Source organism: Chinchilla lanigera, unplaced genomic scaffold (assembly GCF_000276665.1).
Source record: "Chinchilla lanigera isolate Chin_1 unplaced genomic scaffold, ChiLan1.0 scaffold00006, whole genome shotgun sequence".
NCBI lineage: Eukaryota > Metazoa > Chordata > Mammalia > Rodentia > Chinchillidae > Chinchilla > Chinchilla lanigera.
This window is the reverse complement of record NW_004955407.1, coordinates 10,766,211-10,782,243: the sequence shown is the minus strand read 5'-3', so window position 1 is coordinate 10,782,243 and position 16,033 is coordinate 10,766,211. Positions and strand designations below refer to the sequence as shown.

The following is a 16,033-nucleotide window of genomic DNA, read 5'->3' as shown; positions in this document are numbered from 1 at the left end:
AACCCCAAAATTTCAACATAATTTTGAAAGATGAAACAAAGTTGGAGGGATAGGAAACTAAGCCATATGAAAGCAGAGAGACTGCTGTCTGAGAGACAGGGAAAGAGCCTCTCCTAGTCATTTTGCCTTTGCTGGGACACAATACCTGACTCCCCCAACTTAAAGACAGTTACGTTAGAGGATTCTGCCATGGTCAGCTCACTCCAAGGGAGAAATCACATGGCAGGAGGTGCTGGGTGGAAGAAAGTTACTCATCCTGAAACAATGGAGAAAAAGTCCCAACCTGAAAGGTATCTGGGACAAGTTTGTGTTCTCTAAAATCAAAGAGTGAATTTTAGGAACAATGGAGGTTATGAGCAGAATATATTTATTGCGGGAAAGAAAGCTACTCTCTGAGAGAGAGACAGAAGGGTAACCTGAGTGGGTGCACAAGACTCTGTCTTTTCTAGGGACTTTTATAGAGCAAAACCAGGAGGTGAGGCGGGTCCAAGGTAGGGGAAAACTGGGAAGTTACAAGGTGGACATGAGGTGGGACAAAACTATAGTCAGCCAATAAGCATTGTTTAAGTAAAATTAATTAAATTGGGATCAAATGGGGAAGTGAGTCACATAGCAAGCAGGCATGAATACAGAACAGGGGCTTTTCCCATAGGGGTTGGGTCAGTGACTCTTCAAGGTGATGGCAACCTATTTAGAACATCAATCCCTGACGTTCACCCCTACCGAGTAAGTGGGTGTGTTGGTTTAATCTTTTGTCTTGAGATCTGGCCTGCAGCAAGTACCACTTCTCCATTTGCAAGAAAGTATCCTGTCTTCCATGCTGGCTCCTTTGAGGGCCTGGCCCTGTCTGACTACCTACAATATTTCTATCTAACTCAGCTGCCTACAATCATCCCATGATAGTCAGGAAGCAGAGAGCAAAAAGCACAGGAAAGAGCTGGACAAGCAAACAAACACCCTTCTGCCTCATGGCCCTAGTGACCTACTGCCAATCACGGCCTTCCTCCTAACAATACCTTCAATTACTGGACTCATCAAAAAATGTATCTACTCAGGACTGAAGTGGCCCCATGATAAAATCAACTTTCACACCCATGAGAATTCTGGGGTTGGGGCACATTTTAGATCTGAACTAAAACAGAAGCCAATCATGCTGGCATCTAGGACTTCTAGCTTCCCAAACAATGAGAAAATAAATTACTGTTATGTAAGGTATCTGTTCTATGGTATTTTGTTATGGTAGCCTGAGGTAAGGAAGACATAAGCCTTTGGAAATGTTAAAAAGCTTTGACATCTCTGTTTTTGTCCAGGTTTTACTGATTGGTAAGGAAAAGTTCCAGCACACAAACTTCTTAAAAACCAAAAAGAAGGCAATTCTAAATGTCACTGTCAGTCACTTGGGTATTAACTAGAATGAGAAAAGAAATGAAAATAAGAATGAAAACAGGAACTCTTCAAAATCTGCCTCCACTTAACCTTTGTATTTTACCTGCCTTGAACTCTTAAAAATGAGCCACCCTTTGCTAGTTAAGACAGGCCCAATGTTCACTCAGTTCTCTGTTGGGGTTACAGGGCACGATATGGACCTACTTTCCCAAAACTCCAGCTTCCCACTGAGTTTTGCCCAGCAAGACATCAGAGAAAGGAGAGGAATGAGAAACCAAAGTATTTGTTTCTTTTATTCCTCTGGCTCTTTTGCTGAACGGTCACCATGAATTAGTAACCTTTTGCTGCGATTCTGAATCAAAGCTCGGTGTTCCTCTCAAGATGGCCACTCTGTCCCCCTCTGGGCTTCAAGCTATTGATCCCCTGTTTCCTGTGGCCTAGGCAGGGTTAAAATTTGAATGCCTTCCAACTCTACCCTCCTTTGAACTCTCGTGGGGTTTCTCCTATATGTTCAATTGTATAAATAATACCTATTCAATCTGTCCTATTTTGAGCATGCCATTTGCTTCCTGTTGGGACCGTGATCGATACACACTTTCAATCAAGCAGCACTCTCAGGTTAGAACACCTTTCCTCATCCTTTCTTCACTCTACTGCTCTGATCAACTTCTATACACATTACCAAGCATGACTAAATGTCAAATACCTCTAAATGTCTCTGTTACCATCAGACAATGAAAACACCATGCACCCTTTTTTGTTCCAATAGCATTTTGTTTTTAAAATACACACACACAGTCACACACATATATTACAATGCAATACAAGCATCACAGATTAAAAACACTTGATACAAAGCAGACTGTTAATAACTGTAGTACACTGTTATGAAACAAGTTGAGAAGTATTTGTTAAATATAATGTTACTCAAGGTATACATTTTTATCCAGAAAAATGAACAAATAATCTTTAAGTAAATGAGTTTGGCTACATACTCAAAATAAAAGGGTGTAAAAGGCATGAAGAATATGTCTAATTGTTCTCCAGGAAAGCAGCATTCTTTCCTATATTGTTAGCCTTCCATGTTCAATTTCACCTTATTTATGTTATTTTTAATTACTTGTAGCTTTCCATGTTTAATTTTACCTTATTGTGTTATTTTTAATTATTTGTTTGGAAAACTCATTTCATTAAAATGGAGACATTTACATGACCATATAAGCAATTAAATATTTTTTTTCAGAATGTTCAATTGAAAATATCAAGTATTTTGCAAGGAAAACAAAGCTATTTTTCAATGGTAGATAATAGTTCATTTTTATTTAATAGTTACTAGATAATTAATAATGACATATCCTTAAGGGAGTTATAAAGGTTAATTCTTTGTGAACTAAAATAAATTCTCAAGTTCAATTTAAAACAAGATTTTTTAATTGCCAAAATAATGTATCTGCAGACAACTTCAGAATGAAAGGCCAAAACTTTCAATTTAGTTGATTTTTATAACAAATTTAACCCCTCCACCAAAGAAATTAGATAACCATCTTCCATAAGCAAATAACTAATGATAGCACTGTATTAATACATATTATAATAGAATCTAAATGTTTACTTACTATTTGAAACGGCTAAAGAGTCTATCTAGTATATGGTATAAATTTCTAGTTGATCATCTCCACTGAAATTTTCTGACAATAACAATAAAGAAACAACAGAGAACAGTTTACCTAGTACTAGTTCAATGTTTCTTTACTATCAAACATAGAATTTTAAAGGCCAGGTGACAATGTGAAAGCCATTTTTAAAATCACTACATAACTTCATTAAGAAAAGTTTGAAAGAAATCATAATATAGTACATGGCATAGTAAAAAAACAAAACTGTAAAAGATTTCAGTCAGACTGGAGAAGTATACATCTAACATAATTTCCGATATATATCAATTATCATTTACAGTCGGTAGAGGTTGAATATCCCTTATCTGAATTCCATAGAACTAGAAATGCTTAAGATTTTGGAATATTTCATATAAATAATGAAGTATCTTGGGCAAGTACTAAAATCTAAATACTATAAAATTCTTTTATGTTTCATAAACAAACATCCAGAAAATAATTGCATACCATATTTTTAGTAATTTGAGAGTGAAACAAATTCACGGTGCAGAATTTTCCACTTGGGATATCCCATCACTCTTTGAAAAGTTTCTGATTTTAGAGTACTATGAATTTCACTTTTTGGACTAGAGTTGCTCAACATGAATGTAATTAGCACTTGTAGAGAAACAACAGTGAAATTAACTTTTACACATTTACTTTAAATAGTGTCACAGCTCATGAAATTTTCTACCCGGAAAAAGGCAGAAAAAAATTCTCCAACATTTTTAAATACTAAATTTAGTTTTTAAAATAATAAAACATCACTAAAATAAAACCAAAAGAATGTCCTTGCCTCACAGTTTATATATAATTGGGACTTACAAACTACAGACAAATCAAGTTATTTGATAGGTTCCTACAAAGAAGGGCTGAAGAAAATGGCTTTATTCAATAAATACTTCCTGAGTGTCTTTTTTTGCCAGGCTTCATTCTTTGAGTTGAGAATACACAGTAACAGCAAACAAAAAAGCAAAGGCCTTGCTCTTGTGGAGCTTATACAGATATGGAAAAGGGATTATTTATATTAAATTTAAATCCCTCTTATTGTATATACTATGGTTACTTTCTCTCTAATTTACTACAGATTAAAAAGAACTTTGGCTGACACTTCATGTTAAAATGTCCCCTTGTTTCATACAATATGACTTTCTGGTAACCATATTATAGGTAGCAATGTTCTAGTAATTTTATTATTTCATTGTTTGTTAAAAAAAAAACTTAAACCTGTAAAACACATATGCTATTATGTATTTGTACTTTAAATATGCTTTAAGTAATCAAGTTAATACTGATATGTAACAAATGCTCATAAAAATAATTCAGTCACAGGACTCATGATAATTGTCTAAGGAAGGGGAAGGTGAAGAGATACAAGGACACAAAATATTACACATAATTATATGTGCATAGGATCAAATAAAGTAAAGGTTGAAGGCATTTACAGTGCTTTCTGTATAACTCAGGGCCTTAAATCTGTAATCCAGACCTAGGGATCCACTTCCAAGCAACTTTAATAAAGGCTGGGTGTGTCCTCTCTATAGACACGGATGCTGACCCACAGCGTCAGCCACAGGAGGAGGCACTCGGAGGCTGCTCAGCCTACCTGCCATAGATAGGCCCATGAGCCAACCCAGGAGGCCTCAGCACAGGAGATGATCATTAAAAGATCACTGAAATCAGAAGACAGATAAGGAAGAAAACAGAAAACATGTCCCCAAAATGCAGAGAGGTATCCAACACAGCTTCTCTGCTCACACTTGATGTGGTCACTGTACCATCAATTTTCTCAAGACTCTCTTTACAGGTAAAAGTCCTTTCTATATTTGTTGAAGACAGGCTTTATTTTGAATTAAATTTTGTGTTTTCGAAAGTCAAATTCCTAGATTCCGTTCTCTATATCATTTCTTATAAAAAACTTCTAAACACCTAATGATACAACAAAGTTTGGTGTCTCAGATAATTTTCTTGTTGCTGAGACAAAATACCTGCCAGTCGAAATCAAGGGAAGAAAGGTTTATTTAGCTCACAGTTTGTGGAGGATTCAGGCCATAATCAGCTGGCTCCAAGGCAGGGTGGTTTTACAGAAGAGAACAGTTCACAGCGAGAACAAAGAAGGAGCAAAGCAAAGGGGTGGGAGGGGCTTTTCAGAAGTGGCTGAATCTAGAGTATATGTTGCTGGGATTAAGGGTGCTTGATTAGTAAGTCGCTCCACTGATGGCTTTGGCATAGTTCTGGTTAGGCAAAGAGTGTGAGTGCTACCCCCGCCCTAGAGTAGGTGCCTGCATACAAGATAAGGAACAGAAAGACTCTTAAGTCACCTCATTTCTAATTGCTTTTGGTGATTTCCATTGTATAAATGGTTGCCCTCTGCCATGTGCCACCCTGCCTTGGAGCCAGCTGATTATGGACGGAAAACCTCTACAAATTATTAGCTAAATAAACCTTTCCCTCTTTTACCTTAAGGTGTTGAGTATTTTGTCTCAGCAAAGAGAAAAAAGTAATGAAGACACGTGGAACCTGACAGTCAAACACATTCTAACTCTCTGATACACAGTCTTAATATTTTTCTATTTAGACATTCATACTGTTTCTCCCATCATTATCATACACTGGTTGGACATTCTAATATTTTAGGTTGAACTTTACAACAAGATAAACACAAAATGATAAGTTCAATAAAAAATAGAAGGAATAAAACTACCTTTAATTTGGATCCATGTGGTACCATTACAAATTTATTCTGTTTTGGTGGGATGTATAGCTCCCATTTTCCATAATCCAGTTTTTTATACGGGTATGAAAATGGGTTCCAGCCACCTAAAAAGACAAAGAAGATCAGTTAACAACAGCTTTGCAGAACCATTATTTAATGTTTCAAGCAAACCATGATTTACTGCTTACTTGTACAAAATAAACTTTCCTTAAAATATTGTTGTCTAACTTCCTAACTCTACTAGGCAGTTAAAAAAGCAGCCTACTTTAAACATAAGAAACATGCAGCTCAGCAGTAGTGATTGCTCAGCATGCATATGACCCTGGGTTGAATCTTCAGCACTGCAAAAAAAAAAATCTTAAAATTAAATAAAGATTATGACTTTTTAATATTGTCATATCAGTTAACATCTTTATCAATAAATAGAATGTAACAGAAAATAAATTCTTTTTTATAAAAAAAATCAACAAAGACATGATATAAACAAAAAGAATTACAAGACATGCCACAGAAGAAAAAATGATGAAAAATAATTAAATTCATATAATATGTAGTAATTCACAAAAATGTAACAGATCTCAATTAAAACCTAAAGAAATGGCTTAAATAAGAAAGAAATAAGGTTTGTTAATTACATGAGGTAAAAGAAATCGATGTTGCAAGTCTAGGAAGAAAGCCAAAATGAGTAATAGTAAATTCATGCTCACATGGAACAAACGTTCAGTAGAGGTGACAAAAAAAAAAAAAAAAAACTGTAAATAGAAGACACTATTTAATAAGTAGTATTGGAAAATTAGTTTTCCTTATTTTAATAATAAAATGAATCTCTAATAATGTATTGTACAATCATACAAATAAAGGTTAATATTTAAATGTGACATATAAAACTTTCACATGCTAGAACAAAATAAAGACAAATACATTTACAATTTGGGGGTTTGAAAGGATTTTTAAACTGGGTGTATTCGTGCACACCCATAATCCCAGGATTCTGAAAGGCTGCAGCAGGGGGACTGCAAGTTACAGTCCAACCTCAGACATTTTAGCAGCTTAGTAGAAGTCTGAAAGTCTTGGATTCAATCTTCAGTATGAAAAAAAAAGAATTTTTTAAAACAATATATCCAAAAGCCCTATAAAACTTAAAAAGGACTAATCAATTTGACTGCTAAAACTATAACCTTATCTTTAGAGATAGAATAACAAAAAAATCTACAAACCAGGTGAATATACTGTAAGGAGGAAATAGCATACAAAATATATGAGGAACATTATAAATCAATGAACATAAAGAAACCAATAGAAAATGGGCAAAGAATACACTCAAGCAATGGCATTTGGATAATACATGCAAGGATACTTAAGCTCCCTCATAACCAGGGAGTCACAAATTCAAACAAAAATCACATGCCATTTTTCACATACTGGACAGGCAAAACTTAAAAATTTCTAAGTTTTAAGTAGTGAGGAAGGACAGAAAACAGCAAGGCTGCTCAGGGTATAAATTGTTTAAAAATTTTGGCATTATAAAGCAAAGTTAAGTTTCTGTTAACCCTAGAGTCCAATAACTGTATTCTCACACAATATTCCACAGAAATTGTCATAAATGTGCATTAGAAAGCACTCAGAAGAATTCACTGAAGAACCATTTGCACTATACAAAAGCCTTAGGAAATCAAAACTTTATTACTCACAAAAGGAGTACGTAATTACTTTTGGTACAGTAAACAATGAAATGCTATACAACAGTATATCGTTTTTTGTTTTTGTTTTTGTTTTTTTGGTACCGGGAATCAAACTCATGACCTCAGGCTTGCCAGGCAAGCACTTATATGCCACTGAGCTATATCCCCAGCCCTTATACAACAGTATAAAATGAATGAATTAGAGTGAATATTTTTATGCTTTGGAGATATATGTATATTATTACATATATAGGTAGTTTTAAAGGAGTACATATGAACATCATTTATATCAGGTTCACAAAATCTGCAAAAAAGTAACAATTCTAAAGACGTATGTAACAAAAATATTAAAACAGAAATATCAGACTATAGTGATTCACTACGGGCAAAAAAAAGAGAACACATGAAGCTTCAGTAATACCAATACTATTTTCTGAATGGTGAGTGGTATACACAAAAATGCTTAGTACAGTATTCCCTATTTGTTTATGCCTAAAATACTTCATTGTCAGGGGCTGGGGATTTAGCTCAGTGGCACAGCACCTGCCTGGCAAGCGTGGGGTAGTTGAGTTTGATTGCCAGTACCAGAAAACAATAAATAAATTAATTAAATAAAATACTTCATTGTATAAAAAAGTTAAGCAGTCTGCCATATACACTTTGTTGCTGACTGACATTACATTTTCACCTAGGCAATATAAAAGCATAAGTAAACTCTTTCAGGCCAGTTTTCTTTCTTTCCACCCAAGTCTTTTACCCCATGAGCTCAAAAGATCTTCACTCTTAGCCAATCTAAACAATACAGGTAACCCAGCAAGAAATGATGTTTAAATAAAAATACTTCCAAAAATTCTCTATCCTGTTCTTCATCCTGAAGATAACCTGAAAATTTCTAAAGGCAATTTACAATCAAGGCCAGGCTAACAGAATGAGCATTATCACACATCTTTCACCAAAAATATCAGACATGTAGGTTACGACAACCTTTACAAAACAAAGCTTAATCCACAGTTGAAGGGGGGGAATTTGAAATCTAAGTATCTGGGTTCTGTAACAATGTATGAATTTACTGAACTTCTGTGTATGCAAAACACTTCAGATAATTAATAAACTTAAGGCAAGCAGCAGATCATGTCTTTCTTAGACCAAAAATTAAGTGTACAGTCATTTGTTTATGCATTAAATATACAATTTGTGCTTATTGTGGATCCTGCTCAATTGTAAATTGAAATTAGTATCCAAAATGAGGCATATTTCACCAAGAAAATACTAAATTAATAGTAAACCAAAATAAAATGATAAATTTATGGGGTATCTATTAAAAATTCAACTATAAATAAGACTTTGTTACTTTAAAAGAAAAATTTCAATGATACGTGAAATCTGCATCTGCAGAGCTATTGCAGAGCTATTCTCAGCACTGTGAAAATATTTTTGAGTATCAGTTGAAAGAGTTCCTTAGTTTGTCATCATTTGAGGTCTAAGTCTATTTTTTAAAATACAAATATTTGAATAAAAAGTACTTTCTTAATATGTACTATTTTCTTTTATAATTATTTTAATGATCTTCAACTGCAAAAACATGCATAGTTTATTTATAATTCTACATTTTGGAAAAAAATATACTTGTTGTCACATCAAGTGTTTCACACTGCTGACATCTGAGGGAAACTCAGATGTGGACTCTCCCTGTAGTACATCTTCTTGCCCAGATCTACCTTCAAAGCAAAATTGGAATATCTCCACACTTGCCCCAAAAGAAAAACTACTACACCAAAAATCATAGGTAATGCAGAACACACCAAAGATTTCATATGGGCAACCAGAAGCTGCGAAGCATATACACATGAAACTGCTTAAGATTTCTCGTAAATCCATACAAATCTCTCCTCAGCCTCACCACCACCACAGTCTTCGATTTCCCTGACTGTTTCTCCAATGATTCATCAGCCCTGAGGTCTCCTTTCTCCTTCCTTTATTAAATAGTGTTGCTTCATGGGCAACAGTTCTACCACAATGAAACTATATGAAACATTCTTTTTTAATAAATCCACTTTCTCCCTAATATGAATTTCTCAAAGTATCTTATATAGAAAATATGAGATTTTCTACATAAGGTTCATATACCTCAAGGCCCAGAAATAATCCTGATGTGGTAGGACATGGCAATAATCCCAGCCAGCAATCTGGGAGGCTGAGACAGGAGGATCACAGTATGGAGCCCAGCTTGGTAACTCAACAATTTAACCAAACCCTGTCACAAAATTTAAACCAACAAACAAATAAAAAACAATTTCAACAGTGATTGGGGTGAGTTTCTGGGGATGTAGCTCAGTGCAAAGCCCTAGAGTCAAACTCCATTATTTAAAAAATGGGGGCCCAGAAACAAAATAATCAAAAAATCATTGGATTCGGATCATTTGGATCTGCTCTCATAAAGTTAACAGGAAATGTTTAGTTAAAAAAGAAGAGGGATGGGGACTGGGGATTTAGCTTAGCGGCAAAGCGCCTGCCTGGCAAGCGCAAGGTTGTGAGTTCGGTTCCCGGTACCGGAGAAAAACCAAAAAAAAAAGAAGAGGGGCTGCAGCTATTGCTCAGTGATAGAGTGCCTGACTAGGTAGCGTGTAAGAGACCCTGGGTTCAATCCCCAGCACTGAGAAAGAAGAGGAGGAAGAAAAGGAGAAGCAGAAAATACCACTAGAGTACATCTATATACAATTAAGAGACACAGTTTTGAAGTATATAATGAAAAATAAATACATAAGCATCAAATGATAGAAGCCACTGAATAACACTGATTTTGTTTTTAAATAAAATGTGATTTAGGAAAACACAGAAGGCAAAGTAATAAGGCTGATAGACACATTTTAGTGAAATGTATATCTTGTGAAATACAACTTAACACAAATAATAATTAAATAATAACAACAGTAAAGAATTCTAAGACATATCAGTGTATATCTAAGGAGCATACTTTTAAAGGAGATTATCCAAATTCTTTTTCATGTTAATCCTGTAAGACTTACACCCTGAATATACAAAACAAAATTAATCCAACTAAGTACTTAATGAAAACTGTATGATACACAGGCCTGAGGATACAACTAAATTTAACTCCTCAGCATATGTGACAATTACTTGCTTCTTTAACAAGTACATACCTACACAGGAAGATTTTCTGGGTAAGTGGTTCTCACAGTTTAATTCACGCCAGAATCACTTGGGCGTGGTAATTTTGGCCCTTACTCTCTAAGATTTAAAATCTAAGGCAAACCTCAACCATCTGAAATTTTAACACACACCCACTGTTGTAGAGCCTGCTGGCCTCCAGACTACACTTTAGAAACAACTGCCCAGGTAAAACTGGTTCATTGTTGTATACAGGTGTTCTCCATTTAAAGGTTGTCCATGACTTTCCAGATCAAATTGAATTTAAAGAATAGCAAGTAATTTCCTAAATTAATAAGTCAAAAAATCTTAAATAGAGGGGCTGGGAATTTAGCTCAGTGGCAAAGCGCCTGCCTGGCAAGCGCAAGGTCATGAGTTCGGTTCCCGGTACCAGAGAAAAACAAAAACAAAAAACAAAACAAAAAACAAAACAAAAAAAAAATTAAATAGAAAATATCAGTTATCATCTTTTAAAGCAACAGTTGTACGTAGAAATATGACCAGTGAAATATAGAATACAGAATATGAGAAAATAATAATTGAGAATTTGAATATGAACAGACAACATACATTAAAACCATTAAACAATCTAGGTTTGTAGTTATTAGTGTAACAATAAAATAATTTAATCATATTCTCACCAAGAGATTGTACAATTAATAGGTATAGGCCACAGGTCACAAAATGAATAAATACTTGAAGGCTTTTAAATTAGACATTACTAGATTCAAGAATAGACAGCCCCAAGTAATATGTGCTTGTTATTGCTGTTTTGATAAAATTTTAAGAACAGGTTTCTTGCTTGCACAAATTATTGCATTGTAACGTTTCATCAGACATTTGATGTTTATTAATTTAGAACACGCACATTTCCAAGGCAAACAGTTTAATAGGTATTTTATCATTAACAGGCTTAAATTCATCATCATATTTGAAAATGCAAAAGATTCTATTTGTCCACAGAATCAAAAGCAGCTGATAAAATTTAAATCGAGATATGGAAAAGAAATGATGCGTGCCGCAGTTTAATATGAACTGCAAACATACTTCCAGCATAGTCGATCAAACATTAACTAAGGTCACTGCATCAGGCACACAAACGCTCTGTTTATCTCACACTCAACAACCTTTCTTTTTCTAATGTAATCATCCCCACATAAATTTCTTAAATGTCAGCCACCTTCAAATATTCCCAACCCCTTTCATTCACTAGCAGAGTACTTTACATGCAAATTTTCCTTCTACATGGTTGGAATGGTTTCAACTTAATGGCTGAGGATGTGGCTCAGCAGTAGAGGATTTGCCCAATGTTTGCAAGGCCCTGAGTTCAATCCCAAGCCTGTAAGAAAACAAAAAACAACAAAAAAGGCAATGTGAAGAGCCTTCCACGTTTCAGGAAGATTTTCAAGAGAGCATGGTACATAGTTGGGCCAATCCATGCCACACCCAGGCCTCTCCAAAAAGTGAGGCAAGGTATTTGCCCAAAGTAGCAGTCAGGGCTCATATAAAGCCAGTATTGGACCGTGTGGTTGATGTCACTCTTGGTCACTTTCTCACAAAATCCAACACCCACCACTTATGGGGGGGGGTAGTTTATTTTGCCTCACATTTTTGGTTTATAGTGCGCCAGTTCCAAAGTAAGAAGGAATGGTGGTAGGGCCTGGATGGAAGAAAGTTCCTCACCTCCAGGCAGCCAGGAAGCAGGGAGCTAAAAGAAGAGAGAGGAGATACCTCCTTCCAGTCAAGGCTCCACTGATCCACCTTTTCTGACCAGGCCTCACTTCCCAATACCAAGCCAGCTGTGGGAGCCCTACAATCCAATGTCCATTTACAAAGACTCTGAGTGCATGAGGCTTAGGGGTAACACGCAGACATAAACCATAACACACTCCAATCTCTTCTCAGTGGATCTCCTTCAGGCCTTAACAGTTGTTAAATATTGGGAACATCAACTCTTTGAAGCCATTAAGCAGCCTCCTCACACGGTATTTAATTACTTCAAGGTTTGCATAGTGCAGAATTTATGAATTATCATAATGAATTTGTAAAAATGGAAGCTGGAGGACTTCATCATATCAAGGAAGAATACACGATCAGAATTCCTACAGAACTGCCCTCATGCAATATTACAGGAGGGCCGCCGCACGGTGTTTGGCAGACGGAGGGCAGTAGCCCTTTCTCACATATACCCTGTTGACTTCCTTCTAGTTTTCCTTCCAGATAATTCTTCCCCTCATTCGCACATGGTCTTCTTCAACTTCTGCTGGTAGTTGTTACCCTGAGAATGATCTTAAAATGTGCATCACTGTCTCAAGGGAAATTTCTTTTTAACATACATCAGTTGACATTAGGTATGCTTTTCAAGAAAAGTCTCTAGAGTACACCAGAATGCCATGAATTCAGAAGCATTAGGAAGTAAGACCTCTTTATTTTAAAGAACCATGGTGCTCAATTCTGTAATACATAGCTTCTTGGAAATTAGAATATAAATCAAATAATCTACAGTTTCTTTGACCACTGTTATTTAAGATATATATGGAAAAAAGGGTTTCATGAATAAAAGAGTGTCACTTAAATTAAATTAACTATGTTTATTACAGGAATAATGTTTAAATTATGATAATCTTTATGTGAAAAGGAGGTCAATAAATATATCTAGTTGCTTATGGCTTCAAAAAATATTAAAATAGAAGCCAGAAACTAAATAGAAGTAATTAGGTACACGGGAAAGAAAAACACAAGACTGTACCTATCATAAGTTGACTATAGAACCAGGTAAACAATTCACATAATTAGAAATTTAACAAGTCAAAACGGAGAAAAATAAGAAAGAAGTCACATAACATGGAAACAAACTGAAATAAATGCACCTAACAGTATATTAACAGTGGTATATTAGGAAAATCGGAATCTAGCTGAGTATATAGATAGTATTAATTTTCTTAAGCATGAGAAATAGTTGATATGATATAAAAATCTGATAGTAGAAGTTGTGTTAAAAAGTCAATGATAAAATTTACTAGAAAATACTTTCATAGAAAGAATATACATGACACAGGGAAAAGAATGAACCAAGACTGGCAAAATACAGACAGCTGTTGCAGCTCAAAGATAGGAACTTTGTCTTTGCCACAGACTAGAAAATATCCATATTAAAATCTGAAAAAATTTATTACGAGACCTCTAGGCGCAAGCATTTGTATAGTCTCTTTCCCTGCTACCAATTGCGAAAAGGTGCAATCAGGCAGAGGATGTAGGCTTTAATGTATTTATGGTTCTAAGTACAGATTAATGAGCTCCTTTCTGAACAGTTTCCATTCATACTCCCACCAGCAGCATATGAGAATACTCAACTACCCATATCCTCATCAACGCTGGGGTTAGAGCTTTAATAACAAGGCATGCCTGCCTTGCTCAACCAGGTTTCACTAAGAGAATTAAGCCTTAATGTCTTAAGGATCCATTGTACGTGATAAATTAACTTCTATGCATCTAGAATAATACTTGTTATGTACAGTCCTTGGGAGTATGGAGAAAATAGGCCCTGAAATCATTTTCTGTGTTTTGTGGATCAAATGCAGAATGAGCATGAGACGTTCCCTCTCATTGTTCTAGCTGTAATTGATAGCTTTTGAAACACAGTGCTTCCATTTCTTTTCAAAACAGGCTAAAATTGTAACTTTTATTATTCTCTTTAACCCCACGGTTATTTGAAAGAAATCAAGTGGTGTGTATTATATTTTCTCTTAAATGTTTTTCATTAATATTTCATTGTAGTGCATGAAGTTAATAATGTGGCTTACTCTGAGGCTTAATTCAGTGGTAATCAAACCATTTTCTTATTTCCCAGCCTATTTACTTTCTGCAGGTGAAACCATTCGATTATTTCAAGATAGGTTTTATGGAGCACCCCAACAAAGAAACTACTTAAAATTACATAAAAGCAGAGCTGCTCTGCTTGTGGGGACACTCTGTGCCATGGTCACCAGAGGTGAGGGAAGAGGAGAAGGAGGGAAAGAGACAGGATGATCAGTGAATACTATGCCATGGAAGGAGCAAGAAATTCTGATGCTCCATACAACACAGAAGGGTAACTATACATAATAATGTTCTGCACATTTCAAAAGCTCATGAGAAAGGATTTTGAATGTTTTCACCCTCAGAAAAATGACAAATGTTTCAAGAAAAAGGTATGGTTAACCTGATTTGAATACTACACATTATATAGGCATCAAAATGCTAGATGATATCCATTAATATGTACAGGTTTTTGTCTGTTTGTTTTTGTCTTTTTGAGACAGGGTCTCACTACACAGCTCAGGCGGGCCTTGAGCTCACTTTGCAGCCCAGGCTGGTCTTGAACTTGCAATGATACTCCTGCCTCAGTCTCCCCAGTGCTGGGATTACAGGTGTGTGCCACCATGCCCAACAATATGTACAGTTTTTATCTTTCTATTTATCAGTCAAAAAAAAGTGATATGAGCCGATAATCCCAATGCTCTGGTAGGCTGAGGCCAGAGGATCTCAAGTTCAAGCCCAGCCTAGGCAACTTAAGTGACCTACTGAGACCCTGTCTCACAATTAAAAAAAAAAACCTGTAAAAGGGATTAGGGATGTAGCGTAGTGAGAAGTCCCTAGGCTCCATTCCCAATACCACAAAATGATTAAACACATACACACACACACACACACACATACTGTTCCAGTGTATAATATTTGCAGGCAGTCCAAATATGCTTGAAAATAAGCATTTCATTTTATTTAGTCTATTTATTTTTAGTTTAGTTGATCCATTCCAAGAGTATATTAAATTCTATCATGACAACTGAGTCAAAAAAGTTATTCAAACAAGGCTTGCCATCTACATTTCTACATTTGAGCAAAAGTGAACATAATTTGAATCGTACAAATAACAACATTGACTTTTGTTGTCATTTGTACTACAATATCAATCTCTGAGCTATTTTACTTTACTCTGAGCTATAAATGGAAATTTATAGCTCATTCCATTGTTATAAATGGAAACTCTGTGCCCCTCCACAATTCAAACATTAAATTCCTGCCCTGACAAGGTGATGGTATTAGAAAATGGGACCTTTGGTAAGGTGATCAGGCGATGAGGGTAGTGCCCTCACAAATGGAATTAGAGCCCATTCTAAAAGAGGCAGCAGAAACTTCGCTTATTCAATCTCCACTAGAAGAGGAAACAAGGAGAAATCAACAGTCTGCAAGTCACTAAAGGGCCTCCACCATATACCAAGTATACTGGCATTTGGATCTCAAGCTGCTGTCTTTCAAAACGCTAAGATTTTGTTTGTTTGTTTATAAGCCACCTATTCCTGGTACTTTGTTTTTTTGTTGTTTTTTTTTTTTAATTTTAAAAATAAAAGGAGGAAAAACATTAACAGACAGACAACATTTTACAA

General features: G+C 35.4%; 1 protein-coding gene across 1 annotated transcript in view; it reads right to left on the bottom strand.

Annotated features, from left to right (window-relative positions):
- The window catches only part of Gbe1 (glucan (1,4-alpha-), branching enzyme 1), a 267,155-nt gene that overhangs the window by 176,993 nt on the left and 74,129 nt on the right, over nt 1-16,033 (bottom strand). The window contains exon 3 of the mRNA XM_005375541.2: nt 5,746-5,861. Within this exon, the coding sequence (XP_005375598.1) occupies nt 5,746-5,861 (116 nt within the window). The remainder of the gene's footprint in view (nt 1-5,745; nt 5,862-16,033) is intronic.